Consider the following 24,734-nt stretch of genomic DNA (forward strand, 5'->3'; position numbering starts at 1 on the left):
GGAGGCTGAGGCGGGTGGATCACGAGGTCAAGAGATCGAGACCATCCTAGTCAACATGGTGAAACCCCGTCTCTAATAAAAATACCAAAAAAATCAGCTGGGCATGGTGGCGCGTGCCTGTAATCCCAGCTACTCAGGAGGCTGAGGCAGGAGAATTGCCTGAACCCAGGTGGCGGAGGTTGCGGTGAGCCGAGATCGCGCCATTGCACTCCAGCCTGGGTAACAAGAGCAAAACTCCGTCTCAAAAAAAAAAGGCGTTGTGAAATAAAATGAACCAGGAAGGTGTGGGGTAAGGGACAATCCTGACGAAAATAAAGTAGCTTCAGGCATAAATGCCTTTCAAAAGTCCTAACTTTCTCTAGAAAAATTGGCAATATTGGCCAGGCACGGTGGCCCAAGCCTGTAATCCCAGCACTTTGGGAGGCCGAGGCGGGTGGATCACGAGGTCAAGAGATCAAGACCATCCTAGTCAACATGGTGAAACCCCGTCTCTACTAAAAATACAAAAAATTAGCCGGGCATGGTGGTGCGTGCCTGTAATCCCAGCTACTCAGGAGGCTGAGGCAGGAGAATTGCCTGAACCCAGGAGGCGGAGGTTGCGGTGAGCCAAGATCGCGCCATTGCACTCCAGCCTGGGTAACAAGAGCGAAACTCCGTCTCCAAAAAAAAAAAGAGAAAAATTGGCAATATTTACATTAGTATGTGGCATTTAAGTGTTCAGAATAATCATCTTTCTTATTGTACTATCTCTGAAATCACCTCCCATAAATTGTCTTAGTTAGGGTCAATATCCAGTTACCTTTCAAAAATATTTTTCTTTTCTTGGTTAAAGCAATTTAATGAAAGAACATTTAAGATTTAAAAATAGTCACTTGAAGCTCATTAAGGACTGCCAAAAATCTAATTTTATTTCTGCATTCTTCATAAATAAAAAGCAAACAATAACCACTTTCCTCTTAGATCCAACCTCAATGACCATATTCTCAGAACTACTGAAAGACTTCAAGTACATTAATTGTAAGGAATAGGTTATAATTGCTGAGTTTTACATTTTTGCTTAATATATTTGGTAAACTACAGTTAACTCTTGGAATGTCTAAACTACCTTTATTTTCTTCATTAATAAGAAGGGGTCATTTAAAACTTCATGCACATGTAACATTTTATTATTATTTTTGAGATGGAGTTTTGTCCCCAGGCTGGAATACAGTGGCACAATCTTGGCTCACTGCAACCTTCGCCTCCTGGGTTCAAGCGATTCTCGTGCCTCAGCCTCCTAAACAGCTGTGATTATAGGCATGTACCACCATGCCTGGTTAATTTTCTGTATTTTTAGTAGAGATGAGGTTTCGCCACGTTGGCCAGGCTGGTTTTGAACTCCTGACCTGAAGTGATCCACCTGTCTCAGCCTCCCAAAGTGCTGGGATTACAGGTATGAGCCACCGTGCCCAGCCTATGTAACCTTTTAAGGACTTAACTTCCTTAACATAAGGTAAAGTCTTAGGCAGGCTGCCACCGGGAATGCTTCTTTTCTCCTTTTTAAATTAGAGACAGGGTCTCACTATATTGCCCATGTTGGTCTGGAACTCCTGGGCTGAAGCAGTCTTCCTCTCTTGGCCTTTCAAAGTGTTTGGATTACAGGAATGTGCCATGGCGCCCAGTTTGAAAATTTTTTAGTGTATGTGGTAATACACAGGAGATCACATTTAGTATATGACCAAGTTAATAAAGAAGTCAAAAAACACATTAAATTTAAGAACAAATAGGCTGGGCGTAGTGGCTCACGCCTGTAATCCCAGCATTTTGGGTCTCGAACTGAGGCCAGGAGTTCGAGACCAGCCTGGTCAACATGACAAAAACAGTCTACTAAAAATACAAAAATTAGCTGGGCTTGGTGGCGCATGCCTGTGATCCCAGCTCTCAGGAGCCTGAGGCTCGTGATCGCTTGAACCTGGGAGATGGAAGCTGCAGTAAGCCTAGATTACCACTGTACTCTAGCCTAGGCAACAGATTGAGACTCTGACTTAAACAAAAAACAAAAAGAACAAATAGTTATCTGAAAAACTTCTGACATTTACTTACCTCTGGACAAACAAATGAGTAGGAAGAACCATCAGTATAAACATCTTAATTCTAACATTCTTTTTTTTTTTGAGAGGGAGTCTTGCTCTGTCACCCAGGCTGGATCTCAGCTAACTGCAATCTCTGCCTCCCAGGTTCAAGCGATTCTCCTGCCTCAGTCTCACGAGTAGCTGGGATTACAGGCATACACAAACACACCCAGCTATTTTTTTTATTTTTAGTACAGATGGGGTTTCACCATGTTGGTCTAGCTGGTCTTGAACTCCTGACCTCAAGTGATCCGTCTACCTCGGCCTCCCAAAGTGCTGAGATTACAGGTGTGACCTACCAAGCCTGGCCAATCTTAATCTTTTTTTTTTTTTTTTTTTTTTAAAAAGACGGGGTTTCACCATGTTGGTAAGGCTGGTCTTGAACTCTCAACCTCAGGTGATCCACCCACCTTGGCCTCCAAAGTGCTTGGATTACAGGCATAAGCCACCACGCCTGGCCCTCCAATTTTAGTCTTTATCCTTAAAATTGCCTGAGTTCTTAGAACACAGAAAAAGCAAATTTGAATGCACTTGTAACAGCTTAATAATTTATATGTCCCGTTATGATTTTAGTGGAATGTTTTAAAGCCAAAGCATAATTAAATGCAAAGATAATTCAAAGCAAACAAACTTTTGAATAGTATGTTATGACCTAGACAAAACTGATTATCAACTATTAATAGTCATTATAATTAGCACATGCAGCAGATTGAGAAATTAAATCCTGTGCTCTTATTTTGTCAGATATGAGATACCTTTAAATGTTTCTATCAATTGCATTCCTTTCCCCACATACTTTATTTAATACAAGAAAACAATTTTCTTTCCTCCAGATTCTCATATTTTTCAGTGCAAAATGTTGCAATCTCAGTAAAAATGGTTTATTACAATGTTATTTTAGAAAGGCTTAGTCCTCAAACTGTTGAAAATATACTTAAAAGATGTCCAAATCATGAGAATGATCAACTTCAATGGCTTCCTCTGCATCCAACTTGGCTTCTCCATGTCCTTCCTGTGGCTCATCAAGAGATGCCAGGGCCTCATTTGTGTCACTTGCAAAAGTTTCCCGTGATGTATCATCATCTTCTTGAAAATTTAGACTTTTAATAGCTTGTTTCATCTTTTTCCCCAACACTTGTGTTCTCCTCTTCCTGGCAGCTTTTTTATTTTCATACTCCTTTTGATTTTCAATGTAGAAGATGTCCTATAATACAGAAACAATTTTAGTAAATAAGAACTACCATGTATTAAAAGTGTATTCCACGACTGGCCCATAAACAAATATTATTAGGCTCATTATTAAGACGGAGTTCAAGATATTAAGTACTCACTGCAAATAAAGATTGAAACCAATTTAAACCCAGCCTATTGTTAGGTTTAGGGCCATGCTTATTCTACCACAACGTATCATCTCTCCAGTTAAAACTTTCCTAAATGAAGGCTGGGCATGATGGTTCATGCCTGTAATCCTAGCACTTTCAGAAGTCAAGGTGGGTGGTTCACTTGAGGTCAGGAGTTGGAGACCAGCCTAGCCAACATGGTGAAATCTCATCTCTACTAAAAGTACAAAAATTAGCTGGGCATGGTGGCATATGCCTGTGGGTCTCAGCTACTCAGGAGACTGAAGCAGAAGAACTGCTTGAATCTGGGAGGTGGAGGTTGCAGTGAGCCGAGATTGTGCCACTACACTCCAACCTGGGCCACAGAATGAGGTTCTGTCTCAAAAAACAAAACAAAACAAAACAAAACAACACAACACAACAACAACAAAAAAGCAAAAGTTTTGGAGCATTTTGGACTTTCAGATTAGGGATAGTCTACCTGTACTAAAACAGAGAAGGTTCAAAGATTTAAAAAAGAAGCTGGAGAAGCTGGTGTAGCAGGACATACTTCTGGGACCCTATTATCTCCTGGGCAGGGACTCCTAACAGCTGCAGCGAAGCCAGGCCCTGTTATATTCTTAAAGAATACAAATCCCGCCGGGCGCAGTGGCTCAAGCCTGTAATCCCAGCACTTTGGGAGGCCGAGGCGGGTAGATCACGAGGTCGAGAGATCGAGACCATCCTGGTCAACGTGGTGAAACCCCGTCTCTACTAAAAATACAAAAAATTAGCTGGGCATGGTGGCGCGTGCCTGTAGTCCCAGCTACTCAGGAGGCTGAGGCAGGAGAATTGCCTGAACCCAGGAGGCGGAGGTTGCGGTGAGCCGAGATCATGCCATTGCACTCCAGCCTGGGTAACAAGAGCGACACTCTGTCTAAAAAAAAAAAAAAAAAAAAGAATACAAATCCCAATCCCTTCTTGTATAAAAAGCATTATGGAAGATGGTGGGATAAAGGAGACCCTCTCCTAAAATTTATGCTAAATAGTTATAAGTAGCACACAGAATTAGCAGAGGAAGGCATAAAGATCTTTGAAATGAAGGGGTAAGGGAAAACTTCAAAATATGAGTGTTTTGATGAAGAGAAATAATAAAAGTATTTGGTAAAGAGATGAGGAAGAATGAGGATGGAAAAGGAGGGTACATAAGTGAGAAAAAAGTGGAGGAAAAACAAAGGTGAATTCAGAAGATAATGAGGCTTGCTACCACTTACCAAGTGAGTACTTTTACATACTGGCATTTTGCTAAGGACTTTACACACAAATTAACTCATTTAATCCTCACAAAAACCTTATGAGATAGTCATGCTATCCTTGTTTTCAAATGTGGAAAATGAGGCAAAAAAAGAGAGGTAACACATGAAGGCATAAAGTCTAAACTCATATATGATTTCTCCAACATTCTTCTTTTTATTTTTTAAAGTTTTTGATAGAGATGGGACCTTGCTCTGTCACTCGAGGTGCAGTACAGTGGTATCATTATACCTCACTGCAGCCTCAAATTCCTGGACTAATCCTGAGCAATCCTCCCGCCTCAGCATCACAAGTAGCTGGTGATTTCTCTTCCTTTTTTTTGTGAGACAAAGTCTCACTCTGTCACCCAGATTGGAGTGCAAATATGTCGCCCAGACTGAGTGCAATGGTGAGATCTTAGCTCACTGCAGCCTCTGCCTCCCGGGTTCAAGTGATTCTCCTGTCCCAACCTCCAGAGTAGTTAAGATTACAGGCTTGTGCCACGATGTTCAGCTAATTTTTGTATTTTTAGTAGAGACGGGGTTTCACCATATTGGTCAGGTTGGTCTCAAACTCCTGACGTCATGATCTGCCCGCCTCAGCATCCAAAAGTGCTGGGATTACAGGTGTGAGCCAGCGTGCCTGGCCCTCCTCCATTCTTTTTTTTTTTCTTTTCTATTTTTTATTCCCTTTTGAGACAGAACCTGGCTTTGTCACCCAGGCTGGAGAGCAGTGGTCTGAACTCAGCTCACTGCAATCTCTGCCTCCTGGGTTCAAGCTATTCTCATGCCTCAGCCTCCTGAGTAGCTGGGACTACAGGTGTGAGCTACCATACCCAGCTAATTTTTGTATTTTTAGTAGAGATGGGTTTTTTCCATGTTGCCCAGGCTGGTCTCAAACTCCTGGCCTCAAGTGATCCACGTGCCTCAGCTTCCCAAAGTGCTGGAATTACTGGTGTGAGCCACTACACCCAGGCCAATATTCTTAAAATCTATTATACTGCCTTCACAAAAGTGTGATGATTTACATTTTTTTCTAAGAGTTATTTACTTTTGGCCGGGCGCGGTGGCTCAAGCTTGTAATCCCAGCACTTTGGGAGGCCGAGGCAGGTGGATCACGAGGTCGAGAGATCGAGACCATCCTGGTCAACATGGTGAAACCCTGTCTCTACTAAAAATACAAAAAATTAGCTGGGCATGGTGGCGTGTGCCTGTAATCCCAGCTACTCAGGAGGCTGAGGCAGGAGAATTGCCTGAACCCAGGAGGCGGAGGTTGCGGTGAGCCGAGATCGCGCCATTGCACTCCAGCCTGGGTAACAAGAGCGAAACTCCGTCTCAAAAAAAAAAAAAAAAAAAAAAAAGTTATTTACTTTTAACTTAAAGAATATGAAGAAGCCATAAGTAGAAGTATTTTTATTTTATATGGAAGCACATCCAAGCATCTTGCTAAGAATTCTAGTAGTTTAAGGCTTGGTAACACTGGGTAAATTTTATGAAGCTACCCTTTTCTCTCCAGATATGGCAAGCCTTATTAAAAACAAAACAAACTTTGGCTGGGTGCTGTAACTCATACTTGTAATCCCAGCAGTTTGGGAGGCTAAGGTGTGTGGACTGCCTGAGGTTAGGAGTTTGAGACCAGCCTGGCCAATATGGTGAAACCCTGTTTCTACTAAAAAGAAAAAGAATAAAAGAAAAAAAGAGGCCAGGCGCGGTGGCTCAAGCCTGTAATCCCAGCACTTTGGGAGGCCGAGGCGGGTGGATCACGAGGTCAAGAGATCGAGACCATCCTGGTCAACATGGTAAACCCCGTCTCTACTAAAAATACAAAAAATTAGCTGGGCATGGTGGCGTGTGCCTGTAATCCCAGCTACTCAGGAGGCTGAGGCAGGAGAATTGCCTGAACCCAGGAGGTGGAGGTTGTGGTGAGCTGAGATCGTGCCATTGCACTCCAGCCTGGGTAACAAGAGCGAAACTCTGTCTCAAATAAATAAATAAATAAATAAATAAAATAAATAAACTTCATTCCCATGAGTTATAATGGTCCCCAAAATGTTGTTGCAGCAACAACAACAACAACAACAACAAAATTGTTGTTGCAACATATTGTTAATATCTTTATCACAAATGCAGGGAGGAAATTTGAGGGAAAAATGTCCCCCCACCCATCTATACCTATACTTAACTCTCCAAGTTAAGGATCTGACTCTACAGTGTTTAGCTAAGCTTTATTTTTTTTCCTTGAACAAAGCAAATAAAGTTTTAACTAATGCTTTTTTCCTTCAGAAAACTGGGTAACAAGGGTGAAACTCCGTCTCAAAAAAAAAAAAAAAAAAAAAAGAAGATCCTGTCTCTACAAAATATTTTTTTTTTTTTTTTTTTTTGAGACGGAGTTTCGCTCTTGTTACCCAGGCTGGAGTGCAATGGCACGATCTCGGCTCACCGCAACCTCCGCCTCCTGGGTTCAGGCAATTCTCCTGCCTCAGCCTCCTGAGTAGCTGGGATTATAGGCACGCGCCACCATGCCCAGCTAATTTTTTATATTTTTAGTAGAGACGGGGTTTCACCATGTTGACCAGGTTGGTCTCGATCTCTCGACCTTGTGATCCACCCGCCTCGGCCTCCCAAAGTGCTGGGATTACAGGCTTGAGCCACCGCGCCCGGCCCTCTACAAAATATTTTTAAAAGAAGTCGAGCATAATGGTATGTGCCTGTAGTCCCAGCTACTTGGGAGGCTGAGGCAAGAGGGTCACTTGAGCCCAGGAGGTTGAGGCTACAGTGAACTATGATAGTGCCATTGAACTCCTGCCTGAGTGACAGCAGGAGACCCTATCTCTTCAAAACAAAACAAAACTGCCAGGTACAGTGGCTCAAACCTGTAATCCCAGGACTCTGAGGTGCCAAGGCAGGAACATCAGTTGACCCCCAGAGTTCAAGACCAGCCTGAGCAACAAAGTGAGACCTGGGTGACAGAGTGAAACCATCTCTTTTTAAAAATAATTTTTTGGTCAGTCGAGGTGGCTCACGCCTATAATCCCATTACTTTGGGAGGCCAAGGAGGGTGGATCACCTGAGGTTAGGAGTTTGGGACCAGCCTGGCCAACATGGTGAAACTGAAAATACTAAAACTACAAAAATACAAAAATTAGCTGGCTGTGGTGGTGGGCCTGTAATCCCAGCTACTCAAGAGGCTGAGGTGGGAGAACTGCTTGAACCTGAGAAGCACAGGATGCAGTGAGCCAAGATTGCGCCACTGCACTCCTGCCTGGGCAACAGAGCAAAACCCCGTCTCAAAAAAAAAAAAAAAAAAAAAAAAGTTCCTTATAAGTCAACATTTCCCTACTACTAGATATTCTAAATGTTTCTGTTTTTTGTTATTATAATGCAAAGTTTCTGGTAGTTTAACATGAAAACCTTCTAGCATTAAAATTCTTTTACCCCAATGAGCTGGAATAGCTGAATTACAAAGATGCATTACAGTGAAAATAAGCCCAACGCCGGTTGGGAGTCAGAGTGTTCTGTGGGATCCCAGGCATATAATTTTGACTATTCTTCATTTGCATAACAAAGTAACATTCATGGGGATGCAATGTGGTGAAGATTAAGTTACATAATATGAATCTTTGGTCCTGTGGGAGGCAGTCAGTAAATGTTACAGTATTTCTTCTCTCCTGCCTGTGAATACTGTTTGTTTAAGGTTTAGTTACTTAGCAGGTATCTTTTAAGTACATACTTTTTCAAGGTTTCAGGGAGGGGAGAGAACATTAGGGTATAATCTTTGCTACCACTCAACAGTTGTGTTCCTAAGGAAACTTACATTGTTACAAATCATATTACTGAAATGAGATGAAAAAAGTAGTTACTAGAGATTTTAGATGTACAATAACATTTCCTATTGGAATGCCAATATAGCAGACTCTTTTAAAATGACTGTTAAGAGAACAGCCAGAAAGCAAGGATAAAGAAACAACACTGAGCAGATGCAAAATATGATTACCTGGACCAGCTCAAGGTAAGTGGCTTTTATTTATCTGTCTTCATCAGCATTACAGTCAGTGTGGCTAAAAGACACATTCCTATTACCTTTATCACCATTGTTATCATAAAGAAAACACAACAAACAAACAAACAAAAAACAGAGCTACTCAAACGCAGTGGCTGTGTTAGAGGTGCACCACCTTTTTCCTATGCAAGAGGTTAGTTCTGGGTCTTCAGTATTTGCATAAATGCTAAGATCCTCTTTTTAAAAAGACAGTCTCACTCTGTTGCCTAGGCTGGAGTGCAGTGATGTGATCTCGGCTCACTGAAACCTCTGCCTCCCAGGTTCAAGTGATTCTCCTGCATCAGCCTCCAGCCCTGGCTAATTTTTGTATTTTAAGTAGAGTGAGGGTTTCACCATGTCGGCCAAGCTGGTCTTGAACTCTTCAACTCATGTGATCTGCTCACTTTGGCCTCCCAAAGTGCTAGAATTACAGACATGAGCCATTGCGCCTGACTTAAACATCTTTAACTCTTCAAAATGTCTAAGTCATGAAGGAAAATGTGGGGTTAAAAAGAACAAAGGAGGGCCAGGTGAGGTGGCTAACATCTGTAATCCCAACACTTTGGGAGGCCAAGACTGCTTGAACCCAGGAGTTGGAGAAGAGCTTGGCCAACATGGTGAAACTCCGCCCCTGCAAAAAATACAAACATTAGCTGGCCATAGTGGAGCATGCCTATGGTCCCAGCTACATGGGAGGCTGAGGTAGGAGGGTTATCTAATACCACGGAGGTCAAGACCGCAGTAAGCTGTGATGATGCACTCCAGCTCAGGCAATATAGTAAGACTGTCTCCAAAAATAAAAAAAAAATAGTAAAAATAATTTTAAAAAATAATAAAAGAGGTGATGTAACAATTGGAATATGGAAACCTATCCTGCTTAGGAGGAAGGTATATAAAATATATTCTTGGCCAGGCACGGTGGCTCACTCCTGTAATCCCAGGACTTTGGGAGGCTAAGGTGGGTGGATCATGAGGTTAGGAGTTCAAGATCGGCCTGGCCAAGATGGTGAAACCTTGTCTCTACTAAAAATACAAAAATCAGCCACCCATGGTGGCAGGCGCCTTTAATTCCAGCTAATCGGGAGGCTGAGGCAGAGAATTGCTTGAACACAGGAGGCAGAAGCTGCAGTGAGCTGAGATCGCACCACTGCACTCCAGCCTGGATGACAGAGTGACATTCGCCTCAAAATAAATAAATAAATAAATACATGAATAAATAAAAGGCACAAATATTACTCAGAATGAAACAATAAAAAAATCACTCCACTGAAGGCAGAGCACGTAATGGATATTCATGGAAAATTAAGCTAGAGGCTGAGTAGAAGTCAAATTATGACAGGACTTAAGAGGTGAGGGCATTATCATTACCTTAATTTGTTCTTCGCTGATACTAGGAGTGTTTTTCAAGAGATTCAGAAAAACTCCACCTGGTGTTCTTCTTCGACTACCATTCTACAAAAAGAAACAGAAAAGTTAAACTGTATATACTCTTCTCATAAATGGTCTAGGCATCTTTTAACAGAGACACAACAAAGGGGACTGAAGGAATATAAGATCTGAAGTCCAGTCCCGATTCTGACCCTCATTTATAAAATGAAGGTCAAGGCTGGGCGTGGTGGCTCATGCCTGTAATCCCAGCAGTTTGGGAGGCTGAGGCGGGTGGATCACAAGGTCAGGAGTTCGAGACCAGCCTGGCCAAAATGTTGAAACCCCGTCTCTACTAAAAATACAAAAATTAGCTGGGTGTGGTGGCATGCACCTGTAATCCCAGCTACTCAGGAGGCTGAGGCAGGAGAATCGCTTAATCCTGGGAGGCAGAGGTTGCAGTGAGCCAAGATTGCGCCATTGCACTCCAGCCTGGGTAACTGAGTGAGACTCTGTCTCAAAAAAAATAAATAAAAAATAAAATAAAATAAAATGAAGGTCAAAGGTAATCTTTGGTCTTTTTTAACTCTAAAATTCTGCGATTTAAAAAATCTATATGGTAACAAAAAAAAAGCCACTTAGCTCAAATGACGTAACAAATGACTGGATTTTCTGTTTTTATCTGCCACCCGGCTAATTCAGTGAATACTTATTATTATTATTATTATTATTTTTTTTTTTTTTGAGATGGAGTTTTGCTCTTGTTACCCAGGCTGGAGTGCAATGGCACGATCTCGGCTCACCGCAACCTCCGCCTCCTGGGTTCAGGCAATTCTCCTGCCTCAGCCTCCTGAGTAGCTGGGATTACAGGCACGTGCCACCATGCCCAGCTAATTTTTTGTATTTTTAGTAGAGATGGGGTTTCACCATGTTGACCAGGATGGTCTCGATCTCTCGACCTCGTGATCCACCCGCCTCGGCCTCCCAAAGTGCTGGGATTACAAGCTTGAGCCACTGCGCCCAGCCATACTTATTATTTTTTAAGATGGACTCTTGCTCTGTCGCACAGGCTGGAGTGCAGTGGTGTGATCTCAGCTCACTGCAACCTCTGTCTCTAGGTTCAAGCAATTCTTCTGCCGCAGCCTCCCAGCAGCTAGGACTACAGATGTGTATCACCACGTCTGGCTAATTTTTGTATTTTCAGTAGAGATGGGGTTTCACTATGTTGGCCAGGCTGGTCTCAAAATCCTGACCTCAGCCTCCCGGCCCTTTTTTTTTTTTTTCCCTGAAATGGAGTTTCACTTTTTTGCCCAGGCTGGAGTGGAGTGAAGTGGCACAATCTCGGCTCACTGCAACCTCTGCTCCCCGGGTTCAAGCAATTCTTCCTCAGCCTCCTGAGTACCTGGGATTATATGCGCTCACCACACACCTAGCTAATTTTTGTGCCTGTAATCCCAGCTACTTGGGAGGATGAGGCACAAGAATCAACTGAAACTGGGAGGCGGAGGTTGCAGTGAGCTGAGATTGAGCCATTTTTATGCTGCGTCTCTATTTTTAGTAGAGATGGGGTTTTACCATGTTGGCCAGCCTGGTCTCAAACTCCTGACCTCAGGTTATCTGCCCACCTCAGCCTCCCAAAGGGCTAGGATTACAGGTGTGAGCCACCAAGCCCGGCATGAATATTCTATTAGATGTTAAAATACATCATAAAGTCTCATTAAAACAGTGTGGTATCAAAATAAAACTAGAATGATCAGTGAAGCAAAATAGAAAATCCAGGAAAAAAAGGCCAAATATATATGGGTAGTTTATGATATAGATACTATTTGAAATTGGAGAAGATAAATGTATTATTCAAGAATTGGTGTTTGAGGCCAGGTAAGGTGGCTCATGCCTATAATCCCAGCACTTTGGAGGCTGAGGCAGATGGATCACCTGAGGTCAGGAGTTCAAGACCAGCCAGGTCAACATGGTGAAACACTGTTTCTATCAAAAATACAAAAATCAGCCAGGTGTGGTAGCACATGGCCGCAATCCCAGCTACTTTGGAGGCTAAGGCAAGAGAATTGCTTGAACCCGGGAGGTGGAGGTTGCAGTGAGCTGATATTGTGCCACTGCACTCCAGCCTAGGTGACAAGAGCAACCTCCACCACACACGCGCGGATTTGGTGGTTGAGCTACTGGGTAGCCACCATGGAAAATATTAGTTGGATTTATACCTCATGTCTTATACCAAGATATATTCCAAAGGGATCAAAGATTTAAATATATATAATAAATCAGATACATACACACACACACACACACACACACACACACACAGTGGCTTCTCACTAGTCATGGTAGTTTTGTTTTATAAAACTGCTGCAAATATTAAAACATTCCATCTGGAAAATACATGGTTATGTTCCTGAAAGCTTCTGATAAACATTTTTGTCAACAGATCAGTATATAAACTTGTATGTACCTTAGTTTAAAGACATCTTATTGTTGATTCATAACATTGAATTCATGGTCAACAGCCTGTAACTCATGCCTAAATGAAGCTTATCTAACACATATTTTCTCTCTAAGGCAAGTCATAGTCTTCTTGCTCTTAGAAACACTAGTCAGCACTACAGCACTACCCTTGGAGGGGCCATTTTAAACAGTAAAATCCTCAGGGAGCAAAAAAAAGCACAAAATGTGAGAAAGATGGCACTAAACTGACCTTGAAAAGGACACCTGTTTATAGTAAGGAAGCTGAAACAAGGCAGAGTGCTGTCTTGTTTGACCTCAGCTAAGCATGTGCATGTTAGACAACTCACAGCAGAAAAAAGCAGCAAAACATCCAGTTACAAGAAAAAAATAGGGCCGGGTGCAGTGGCTCACGCCTGTAATCCCAGCACTTTGAAAGGCTGAGGTGGGCAGACCACCCAAGGTTGGAAGTTTGAAACCACCCTGACCGACATGTAGAAACCCTGTCTCTATTAAAAACAAAATTAGCAGGGCATGATGGCACATGCTTGTAATCCCAGCTACTTGAGAGGCTGAAGCAGGAGAATTACTAGAACCCGGGAGGTGGAGGTTGCGGTGAGCCAAGATCGCACCATTACACTTTAGCCTGAGCAGTAAGAATGAAGTTTTGTTTCAAAAAAAAAATAAAGAAAAGAAAAAGAAAAAATAGGTGGGGTACAGTGGCTCACACCTGTAATCTCAGAGGTATATGAATTGCTTGAGCACCCAGGAGTTTGAGACCAGCCTGGGAAACATGGTGAAACCCCGTTTCTACAAAAAATACAAAAATTAGCTGGGCGTGGTGGCTCAAGCCTGTAGTCCCAGCTACTTGGGAGGCTGAGGTGGGAGGACTGCTTGAGCTGTGAAGGTCAGGGCTGCAGTGACCTGTGATTGTGTCACTGTACTCCAACCAGGATGACAGAGACCCTGTATCAAAAAGAGAAAAAAAAAAAAACAAAGAAAAAAACCACCCATAATCCCATTACCCATAGTTAATTACCATAACATTTCCACATATATAATCTTTTTATTTTTTTTTGACAGAGTCTCACTCTGTCATCCAGGCTGAAGTGCAGTGGTGTGATCATGCCTCACTGCAGCTCGAACTCCTGGGCTTAAAGGGATCCTCCCACCTTCTCAGCCTCCCAGGCAGCTGGGACTACAAGCATGTGTCACAACATCCAGCTAATTTTTGTATTTTTTGGTAGAGATTAGGTTTCACCACGTCACCCAGGCTGGTCTCAGGATTACAGATGCGAGCCACCACACCTAGCCATCTTTTTACTTTTTTATATGCCACATATACCTGTAACCCCAACCCCAAATGGGATTCTGATGTGTAAATTGGTTTGTATTTTTATTTGTTTACTTTTGAGATGGAGTTTCATTCTTGTTGCCCAGGCTGGAGTGCAGTGGTGCAATCTCCACTCACTGCAACCTCCACCTCCCTGGTTCAAGTGATTCTCTAGCCTCAGCCTCCCCAGCAGCTGGAATTACAGGCACACACCACCACACCTGGCTAATTTTTGCATTTTTAGTAGAGATGGGTTTTACCATGTTGGTCAGGCTGGCCTCAAACTCCTGACCTCAGGTGATATGCCTGACTCAGCCTCCGAAAGTGATGAGGTGTGAGCCACTGGGACCGGTTTGTAATCTGTGTCTTTTCATTAAACAATCCATTATATATATCCTTCCATCTTCATGCTAATAGGCTTTCGAGACTTTGGAGCTAATGTGAATTTTTGGATATTGCTCTTTAAATTGGCTAAAAACCTTGGAGTCATCCTTGACTCTTCCTTTTCTTACATCTCTATCTAATTCACTAGGAAATTCTGTTGGCTCTATCTTCCACATATACCCAGAATCTGACTACTTTTCCTTCACCCCATTGCTACCATGCTGGTCAGACCCACCTAGAATGGCTTTTCCTGCTTCTACTTTTACCCTCAATTCAGTCTATTCTCAAAACAGCAGCTGAAATGAAATGTATTTCTCATCTGTTCAAAACCCTCTAGGGGCCATTTCATTTAAAGTAAAAGGCAAATTCCTTTAGGTGGCAAACAGGTTCCTACTAGACCTGGCCCAATTACCTCTATGACTTTACATCCTATTCTACTCTCTCATGCACTCTCCTCCTGCCACATTGGCCCCTTGTTCAGAAAGGAACTAGGCAGAGATCAGGGTGGAGGGAGCAGTCTTGCCAAGTACAGGGTAAAAGCCTGTCTTTAAAATTTTGTCCATTATGGATTTTTGCATTAATTTTGATTTTTGAAACTGGTACATTCAAATAATATTCATTTTGATTACTGAGTTTTTAAGGCAATCTCAAAATTTGCACCTACTTCACCCTAGTTCTGGCCTTGTCGGGCATTCTTCACTTCTACAATGGCTGTTACTTCTACCTGGTCTATTCTTCCTGCAGTAGTCATTGCTTTACCTCAAGTCTTTGTTCAAATGGCACCTTCTTAATAGTTTATCCAGACCACATTAGTTTAATTGCAACGTCTTCCTTTCTGCTACTCCCTATAGCTCCATTTGATTTCTTTCTTTTCCCACAGGATATATCACTGTTTTGTTTTGTTTTTGAGACAGGGTCTCGCTCTGTCATCCAAGCTGGAGTGCAGTGGCATGATTTCAGCTCACTGCAGCCTTAACCTCTCAGGTTCAAGTGATCCTCCAACCTCAGTCTCCTGAGTAGTTGGGACTAAATGCATGTACCACCAAGCCCGGCCTCTTTTTTTTTCCTTTCTTTTTCTTTCTTTTTTTTTTTTTTTGGTAGAAACAGGATTTCACCATGTTACCCAGGCTTGTCTCAAACTCCTGGGCTCAAGCAATCTACCCACCTCGGCCTCCCAAAGTGCTGGGATTACAGGTGCACCTGGTCAATGTATCACTTTTTAACACACTTGAGGTATATTTATTGTTCATAGATTGTCTTCCTCTCCCCCAAGCACAACATAAGCTCCCCACTCTAGAACAGTGCCTGGCATGGAAGAAAGCACTCAGTAACTATTCAGGGAAAGAACTCATCCAAAGAAAGCAAATTTGGGGGCTGGACGTAGTACCTCACACCTGTAATCCCAGCACTTTGGGAGGCCAAGGTGGGCAGATTGCTTGAGCTCACAAGTTCAAAACCAGCCTGGGCAACATAGTGAAACCCCATCTCTACTAAAAACACAAAAAATTAGCCAAGTGTTAGGGCATGCACCTGCAGTCCCACCTACTCAGAAGGCTGAGGTGGGGGATGGCTTGAGCCCAGAAGGTGGAGGTTACAGTAAGCTGAGATCCCGTCACTGCACTCCAGCCTGGGCAACACAGTCCGACTGTTCAAAAAACAAAATAAAATAAGAAAGTTAATTTGAACCTACACCTTCCCAATATTTAGTAAATCTGCATTAGCTCACTGGAATATAAAGATTTATTACAGTACTAAAATATTGATGAAATCTCTAATTTTGTGGTCAACTAAATGAAAATCAAAGTACTTTAACAATGACACCAACAGGATAGCAGTGCATTCATGATTATTATTTGTTTTGTTGCTTACCTCTGTTTTGACTTCTGTAATTTATGTTCACAGCCTATTTCCTCAGCCAATGCTATCAATCCTAACTGGGTTTTTTTCTCCCTATGTCTAAAGCACAATATTGATCTACTCCCTTGTGATGTTATACTATTTAGACTTATCAGTAACAAAACACAAGGAAGTCATTCAAACCTTCATCCTCACCCTGTGGTGAAAGCTGAATTAAAGGAGACATGCCAAACCCTTCTATAACTGCCAGTACTGATGATCTGGCCTAACCAGAGGAGCTCTTTCTGCCATTCTGAAACAGTAAAGTGCTTCTCAAACTTTCCTCCCATTACTGCTCTCCCACCCCAGGATGCTTTTAAACCAAAAACAACACTTCTGCTTACCAATGATAAGTGCTGGACACTGTGGTCAGTACTTTACGTGCATTAGCTCCTCTAATCCTTACAACATAGGACTAATCCCCATTTTACAGCTGAGGAGACTGAAGCTCCAAAAAGTCAAACAACTTAGTCAAATTTCAACTAATATGTTGTAAATCTAGAAGTAAAAAAGGTACCCAAACTCTAAAACCCATATTCTCAAGATCTGAGCTCCTAGTCTCCCCTAGACACTGCTGTCTTAAAATTTCCACCCCTTGGACAGGCACAGAGGCTCACTCCTGTAATCCCAGCACTTTGGGAGGCTGAGGTGGGTGGATCACCGGTCTGAGGTCAGGAGTTCGAGACCAGCCTGGCCAACATGGCAAAACCCCATCTCTACTAAAAATACAAATATATAAATATCAGCTGGTTGTGGTGACACGTCTGCGATCCCAGCTACTCGGAAGACTGAGGCAGGAGAACTGCTTGAACCCGGGAGGCGGAGGTTGCAGTGATTCAAGATTATGCCACTGCACTTCAGCCTGGGTGAAAGAGTGAGACTCCTATTTAAAAAAAAAAAAAAAAAAAAAAAAAAAAAAATCAACCCCTACCTTTAATAAATCATGTAAGAAATGTTTTGGTGACTATACAGTAACAGGCTATAATTTATCTGTTTTTTTGTAAGAAAAGTATTAAATGCAAAAATGATTGTATTAATTTTATTTTTTGAGATGCAGTTCCATTCTTGTTTCCCAGGCTGGAGTGCAATGGTGTGATCTTGGCTCACTGCAACCTCCACCTCCCGGGTTCAAATGATTCTCCTGCCTCAGCCTCCCCACGAGCTGGGATTACAGGTATGCACTACCATGCCCGGCTAATTTTGTATTTTAGTAGCGACAGGGTTTCTCCATGTTGGTTAGACTGGTCTTAAATTCCCAAACTCAGGTAATCTGCCCACTTTGGCATCCCAAAGTGCTGGGATTACAGGTGTGAGCCACCGCACCCGGCCACTAATTTTTTTTTTTTTAACTTAGTCTTCATTATTGATAATGGTTTAAAAACTTCAAACTTGCTGTAATAATGCATAATAAATCAGAGATCCAACAAAGGCCAAGTTAAATTTGTAATCAAAAACAAAAACACAGGATAAACAATACAAAAAGAAAAACAGTTAAGCAGTCTTACCATTATAAAGAGACCACCATTTTGTTCAACTTCAGCAGTTTCCATCAGAAGTTCAATTGCCTTTTTGTTCCCAATAATCCTCACTACCCGAGCTATCAGATCTTTCTTTGGTTCCTGTAACCTGGTAAGAAACAAATAAGTAAAATTAACCTCTTTCTTTGTTGTAGAAAGTTGAAGAAATCTACCTCATTCTCCAGCTTAACCCCCAACTAGAATAAAAATCTGATTCTAGTAACATTTACTCTTCTAAAGCTTTAATATTTAATCTTGGAATCACTGACATGTAAATATTCCTAATCTTAGGTCACACAAGGAGAAGGTAACCTCAAGTTTCCATCTAAACTCTCGTATTTGGCTTCTTTATTTGCCTTATTTGATTATAATAGATTTCAAAATAAATGTGCACCTACAGCACGATGAATGCAGGCCTAATTGCAAAAGAAGAAAAAACCAGTCCACTATTATCAAAGTAACAGACACATATGCTTTCAATTATTATGCCTAAAAGCTAACTTTTATCCCTTAACTCCAGAGATGTCTGGAGTTTTAAAATGGGATAGGACCTTTCCCTCATAGACTCCTTGCCTCAGGACAAAAAAATAGAAATAACTAATATTTACTGATGGCTTATTATGATTACAGTAAGCACAATCCTAAGAACCTTACATGTACTACACCAGTTGATTCTCTGAAGTATGTTACAAGATAGGTACTACCGTTTTCATTTTGTCATTGAGAGGTTAGAAATATAGGTAGCCCAAGCAATTCTTCCAGCGTTCAAGCTCCAACAGATCGAGAATTCAGACCTGGCATCCTTTGTTTCTCCTCAACAGGAGGCAATGTCTTTTTGTGGGAAGAGCAATAGACTTGGAACACAAGGATCAGGGTTTAGCTCCAGGTCTAACATTAATCTGTTTAAGGAAAGTTTTAGTTTACAAAATCTCTAAGTTCCTTTCCAGCACTCAAATTCCAAACTTCCCCAGTATTTTAAAAGTCAAGTACTGGTATTCAGATAGGCTTGCCTGGAAAGTAAATACTTGTTTTCCTACCAGCTACATTACTCTTAAACCGTGTGTTTTCAAATTTGTGACACTGTTCCTTAGTGATTTAGAACTAATGAAAATGTTAATTCAAAATCTGAACTTTTGATATGTTCAGAGGAAAAATACATGAATTGTAAATTTACTATACACAAAGCAATTCTACTTCTGGGTATTCACCCAAAAGAAATGAAAATATAGGCAGGCACGGTGGCTCACGCATGTATTCCCAGCACTTTGGGAGGCTAAGTGGCTGGATCACCTGAGGTTAGGAGTTTGAGACCAGCCTGGTCAACATAGTGAAACCCCATCTCTACTGAAGACACCAAAAAAAAAAAAAAAAAAAACCCAAAAAACATTTAACGGGGTATGGTGGCAAATGCCTATAATCCCAGCTACTCAGAGGGCTGAGACATGAGAATCGCTTGAACTCCAGAGGGGAGACTGGAGTGAGCCAAGATTGCACCACTGCACTCGAGCCTGGGTGACAGAGCAAAACTGTTTCAAAAATAAAACGAGAAAAATTCTCAAAAAGAGTCAGATGCAGTGGCTCACACCTGCAATCTGGGAAGTTGAGGCAGGAAGACTGCTTGAGCCCAGGAGTTCAGCTTCAGTGAACTATGATTGTGCTACTGCACTCCACCTGAGTGACCAGAGCAAGATCATCTCTTAAAAAAAAAAAAAAAAAATCTCTGAGCAGTGCAGTAGCTCATGAATATAATCCCAGCACTCTGGGAGGCCAAGGTGGGAGGATTGCTTGAGCCCAAGAGTTTGACACCAGCATGGGCAACACAGTGAAACTCCTTCTAATTTTTTTTTTTTTTTTTTTTTTATCAGCCAGGCATGATGGCCTGTGCCTGTAGTTCCAACTACTCAGGAGGCTGAGGTGGAAGGATCCCTTCAGCCCAAGAGTTCCAGGCTGCAGTGAGGTGTGATTGCAGCACTGCACTCCAGCCTGGGCAACAGAGTGAGATCCTGTCTCAAAAAAATAATAAAATAAAATAAATTAGGCTGGCTCAGTGGCTCATACCTGCCCAACACTTTGAGAGGCCAAGGCAGGTGGATCCCTTGAGCTCTGGAGTTCAAAAGTAGTGTGGACAACATGGCATGACCCTGTCTCTACTAAAAATACAAAGAATAGCTGGTCATGGTGGTATGCGCCTGTGGTTCCAGCTATTCAGGAGGCTGAGGTGGGAGAATCCCTGAGCCAGGAGGTTGCAGTGAGCAACTGCACTCCAGCCTGAGTGACAGAGCAAGACCCTGTCTCAAAAAAAAAAGGAACGTATCATTAGAGTATTTGGCATCTATTTTACTTTCTTTCCTATAAATAGAAACCATCTGGTCTAGTACTTATTTGTAATTCAAATGCTCACCTGAATGAAATTTCATCAGCCACTTTCTCTTGAGAATCTTCCTCTGTGATCTCATATCGACCTTTGTAGTTCATTTCTGGTCTGTTCCCTAGCCTGTCTTTGACAGGTCGTTTCCTTTTAAGATGACCTTGCCCATTTTCCTCTTCCTTTGATCCCATTTTTTTGTCACCATGCATATATTCATCGAGTTCCTTGTCTAGTTCTTTTGTATGCTCTTGAGATTCCCTCCTAAGTTTCTTGGCAAGCAAATAATTGTAGGTTTCAGATTGTCTGCTTCTGTCAATAGTGCCCTCCATTCCCAAGATACCAAGTTCAGTGGCCACTGCATCTTGATTCTGTTCCTGCAGCACAGCACCCCATATGTTGTTAACCTTCTTGCCTCCAGCAACAGGTGGTTTTTGACTGCTCTGGCCAAACAGAAAAGGCTCTGGTTTGGGAGGGTTAAAACATTTTTGTCGTTTGCGTTTCCAAAGACAGCCATCATCATCTGAATCAGAAAAACTCTCTTCACTTGAATCCACATTTTCAACAGCTCGATAGTGTGACACTGGTGTGCACGCAGCTGCCGTGGTCTGGAAGGCCCTCAGAGCACTGTCCCCGCCTAGCACTTTCTGCAAGAAATACAATCAATTTCACAAAACACATAAACGCCACCTACCTAATTTTAAAAAATTTATAGATTCAACTGTGCCACTCCAAAATGGAACTGATCTTCAAAGACAAGTCTGAGACCAATCAGTCCCTACTTTTTCAAGTTCCACATGGATTTTGCCAATTTAAAAGTCACAAATTCTTATCTTTACAACTAATGCAGCACTTAGTTCTAAGATCTCCTTCTACAATACTACCAAAGCTCTTGTCACCTTTAAAAGATTTCAGACTTTCCAGTTATTGTCAGATGCTTAAAAATGACATACATAATTACTTTTTTTTTTTTTTTTTGAGACAAAGTTTTGTTCTGTGGCCCAGGCTGGAGTGCAGTGGAGCAATCATGGCTCATCGAAGTCTCAACCTTCCAGGCTCAAGTGATCCTCCCACCTCAGTCTCCTGAGGAAATTACAGGCAACTGTCAGCATACCCAGCTAATCTTTTTGCATTTCTCATAAAGATGGGGTCTTGCCAGGCTGGGCATGATAACTTTAAAACCCCAGAGTGTACAGCATTAAGTTTATTTGCCAAGTCATGGGTCAATTTATGTAAAAACAGCCTGAGACTGAAAAAAAAAATCTTGGTACTAATTTCCTAAGACATTTCTATGCAAAAGAAATCATTTTTGCGGGCCAGGCACAGTAGCTCATGCCTGTAACCCCAGCACTTTGGGAGGCAAAGGTGGGCAGATCACGAGGTCAGAAGATCGAGACCATCCTGGCCAACGTGGTGAAATGCCGTCTCTACTAAGAATACAAAAATTAGCTGGGTGTGGTGGTGTGTGCCTGTAATCCCAGCTACTTGGAAAGCCAAGGCAGAGAATGGCTTGAACCCAGGAGGCGGAGGTTGCAGTGAGCTGAGATTGTGCCACTGCACTCCAGCCTGGTGACAGAGCAGACTCCGTCTCAAAAAAAAAAAAGAGGCCAGGTATGGTGGCTCAAGCCTGTAATCCCAGCACTTTGGGAGGCCGAGGCGGGTGGATCACGAGGTCAAGAGATCGAGATCATCCTGGTCAACATGGTGAAACCCCGTCTCTACTAAAAATACAAAAAATTAGCTGGGCATGGTGGTGTGTGCCTGTAATCCCAGCTACTCAGGAGGCTGAGGCAGGAGAATTGCCTGAACCCAGGAGGTGGAGGTTGCGGTGAGCCGAGATCGTGCCATTGCACTCCAGCCTGGGTAACAAGAGCGAAACTCCGTCTCAAAAAAAAAGAAAGAAAGAAAGAAATTATCTTTGCCTTTTGTATTATACACTAAAACAAGTATTTGCTAAACTCCTACTACGCTAGAAATAGAGGCTAGAATGATCTATCTTCCTATCTTCAAATAGTAATCAGCGCTAACACTTATCAGGCATTACAGTGCACAGTATGCTCCACAGAAGCCTTGTAATAGGCCCAGCACGGTGGCTCATGCCTGTAATCCTAGCACTCTGGGAGGCGGAAGCAGGTGGATCACTTGATGTCAGGAGTTGGAAACCAGCCTGGCCAACATGGCGAAACCCATCTCTATCAAAAATACAAAAATTAGCTGGGCTTGGTGGCAGTGCCTGTAGTCCCAACTATTCGGGAGGCTGAGGCAGGACAATCACTTGAACCTGGGAGGCAGAGATTGTGGTGAGCTGAGATTGTGCCACTGCACTCCAGCCTGGGCAACAGAATGAGACTCTGTCTCAAAAAAAAAAAAAAAATCTTGAAAAAGCCCTATCAGTGGTACATCATGCCAGTTCCATAAATGGAGACAAAAAGTAGTGAGGCTAAATAAACCTGCTGTAGGCCACACACTGGTGGCACCAGGATTTGAACACATGTAGCCTGGCAACAAAGCTCTCTCAAAGAGGGTGCTACTTACTTAAGGCAGACAAAAGACAAATTCCCGTTTAGAAAGCAGGGCAGCTGGGTCTGGCGCGGTGGCTCATGCCTGTAATCCCAGAACTTTGGGAGGCCGAGGCAGGAGAATCACTTGAGGTCAGGAGTTTGAGACCAGCCTAGCAAACATGGCGAAACCTCGTGTCTACTAAAAATACAAAAATTAGCCGGGCGTGGCGGCGGACGCCTGTAATCCCAGCTATTCGGGAGGCTGAGGCAGGAAAATCGCTTGAACTGGAGAGGCCGAGGTTGCAGTGAGCTGAGATCGTACCACTGCACTCCAGCCTGGGTGACAGAAGGAGACTCCATCTCACAACAAAAAACAATTAGCCGGGCGTGGTTGCGCACGACTGTAGTCCCAGCTACTTGGGGGGCTGAGACTGGAGAATCGCCTGAACCCCAGAGGCGGAGGTTGCAGTGAGCCGAAATCGCATCAGTGCACTCCAACACGGAGTGAGGCTCCGTCACAAACAAACAAACAAACAAACAAAACAAAACAAAACAGGGAAGCTAATGCAAAAACCTAGTGCCATGGTACCGCATGAAAAAGCTAGGTTCGGCAGAAAGATGGAAGACCAGGTCTCCGAGTGAGCGACACACTTCATTCCTGGGTCTCAGTCTCCCTTCGGTTCAGGTATAAAACGAGCATCACAGGCTGTTTAGGGTTGATGTCCCCGAATGCTACATTTTTGGTAAAATCTACCGCGTTACGGTCACCTAGAGGCGCCAGGGAAACCCTAAGTTTGCAGGTGGAGACGAGACGGCCCAGAGACCGCCGCAAGCCCGCCTCCAGGAGGCGCCAAGGCTCGCGCCACCCGCCTCGCAGCGAGCAGCCGCGTCGGGGTCCGCACGCCCAGCCGCTGCCGCCACTACCCGCCAGCCTCCCAAACCGGGGCTCCATGAGCCCGCCGGGGGGACGCCTGCGTGCCCCTTCGACTGCCAGTGACCCGGCAGCCCCGGCTCCTCGCTCCCACCCCTCACCCTCACCCTCACCCTCACCGCCACCCGCGCGCTCCCCGGGGTCCGGGCTTGGCGCGCCCCGTCACGACCACCCACCCTCCCTTCACGCTCACTGGCACTTGCAGCGGCCTGTCGCTGGGTGCGACCGTCATGTCGGAATCGGAGTCGGAAAGCTGCCCATCTTCCATGTCGCCGGCCTCCAACGCCATCTTCCCGCGGCGCGGCGCGGTGCGGCGCTGTGCGCGGCGGCGGGTCAGGAGAGCACTTCCGGCGGGAAGGCCCGGCGGCGAGGTTGCTCGGGCGCCCCCGCGCGGAGGCCTGCCTGGCCCAGCAGCCTGAGGCGTCGCCGCGGCACCGGAACCACCCCGGAAAACCGAATCCCTTGTGCCCCCAACAGTTTTCTTCCAAACTTTACTTTCGTGCAAACATAGATAGGTTACGAGTGACGGTCGTCTGGGATTCCGCCTTTGGCCGTACATCCCTCGCCGGGATGCTCTGGACAAGCCTCCCCGTTTCCATTCTTGCTCCTCCGCTCTCCACTCTACGTATGGCTTCCAGGGACGTTTCTCCAGCAGTGTAGTCCGCCCTGTGTCCGTCCCTATCCACAGACGCCGCACCTGCGGGTGGGAAGGACCGACCGCGCACCGCCACGTCGAGTAAGGGGCTTGAGCACGGCGAGTGCTGGTGTCTGCGGGGGTGTCCTGAAAACAAAGGCCTGCGGATACCGGGGGACGATTGTACCTGCGCTCGAATCTTCCAAGGGCCTCCCTCCCCAAAACACGGACTGAGTTCTCAGCCTGGCAAACACGGTCCTGGGATCTGGGCATCTGGCCACTGGCCCCGGCGTGTCCCCCTGCCCGACCGCTGGCTGCTCCTGTGGTCCCTCAGGCACCCTTTATTCATGCCAAGCTCAAGGCCTCTGCCTTTGCCGTTCACTCGGCCTGGAAGGCCCTTCCCTCAACCCGCTCCATTCCTTAAAGGTTATCGTGGAACCGCCTTTGCAAAAATTCTAACAGTGAGAACATTATAGCAGCGCGGGGGATCTGATCTAGCCAACCCCTATCTTGCTTTCAGCCTTCAGGCTGCCCTTAATTATTCCTGGGCTTGGGCAGGTCCATCTAACTTTGGGAGACATTGAGTTTAT

General features: G+C 43.9%; 1 protein-coding gene across 1 annotated transcript; it reads right to left on the reverse strand.

Moving 5' to 3' along the window:
* Positions 1 to 882: 882 nt before the first annotated feature.
* Positions 883 to 23,834, reverse strand: PHAX (phosphorylated adaptor for RNA export). The gene is made up of 5 exons (XM_003920646.3): positions 23,704 to 23,834; positions 20,115 to 20,725; positions 17,702 to 17,822; positions 10,130 to 10,213; positions 883 to 3,315 (listed from the first exon to the last, which is right to left on the reverse strand). The coding sequence occupies exons 1-5, from the start codon at positions 23,797 to 23,799 to the stop codon at positions 3,046 to 3,048; spliced, it is 1,182 nt and encodes a 393-aa protein (XP_003920695.1). The 5' UTR covers positions 23,800 to 23,834; the 3' UTR covers positions 883 to 3,045.
* Positions 23,835 to 24,734: the final 900 nt, after the last annotated feature.

This window comes from Saimiri boliviensis, chromosome 1, assembly GCF_048565385.1.
Source record: "Saimiri boliviensis isolate mSaiBol1 chromosome 1, mSaiBol1.pri, whole genome shotgun sequence".
Taxonomy (NCBI): Eukaryota; Metazoa; Chordata; class Mammalia; order Primates; family Cebidae; genus Saimiri; species Saimiri boliviensis.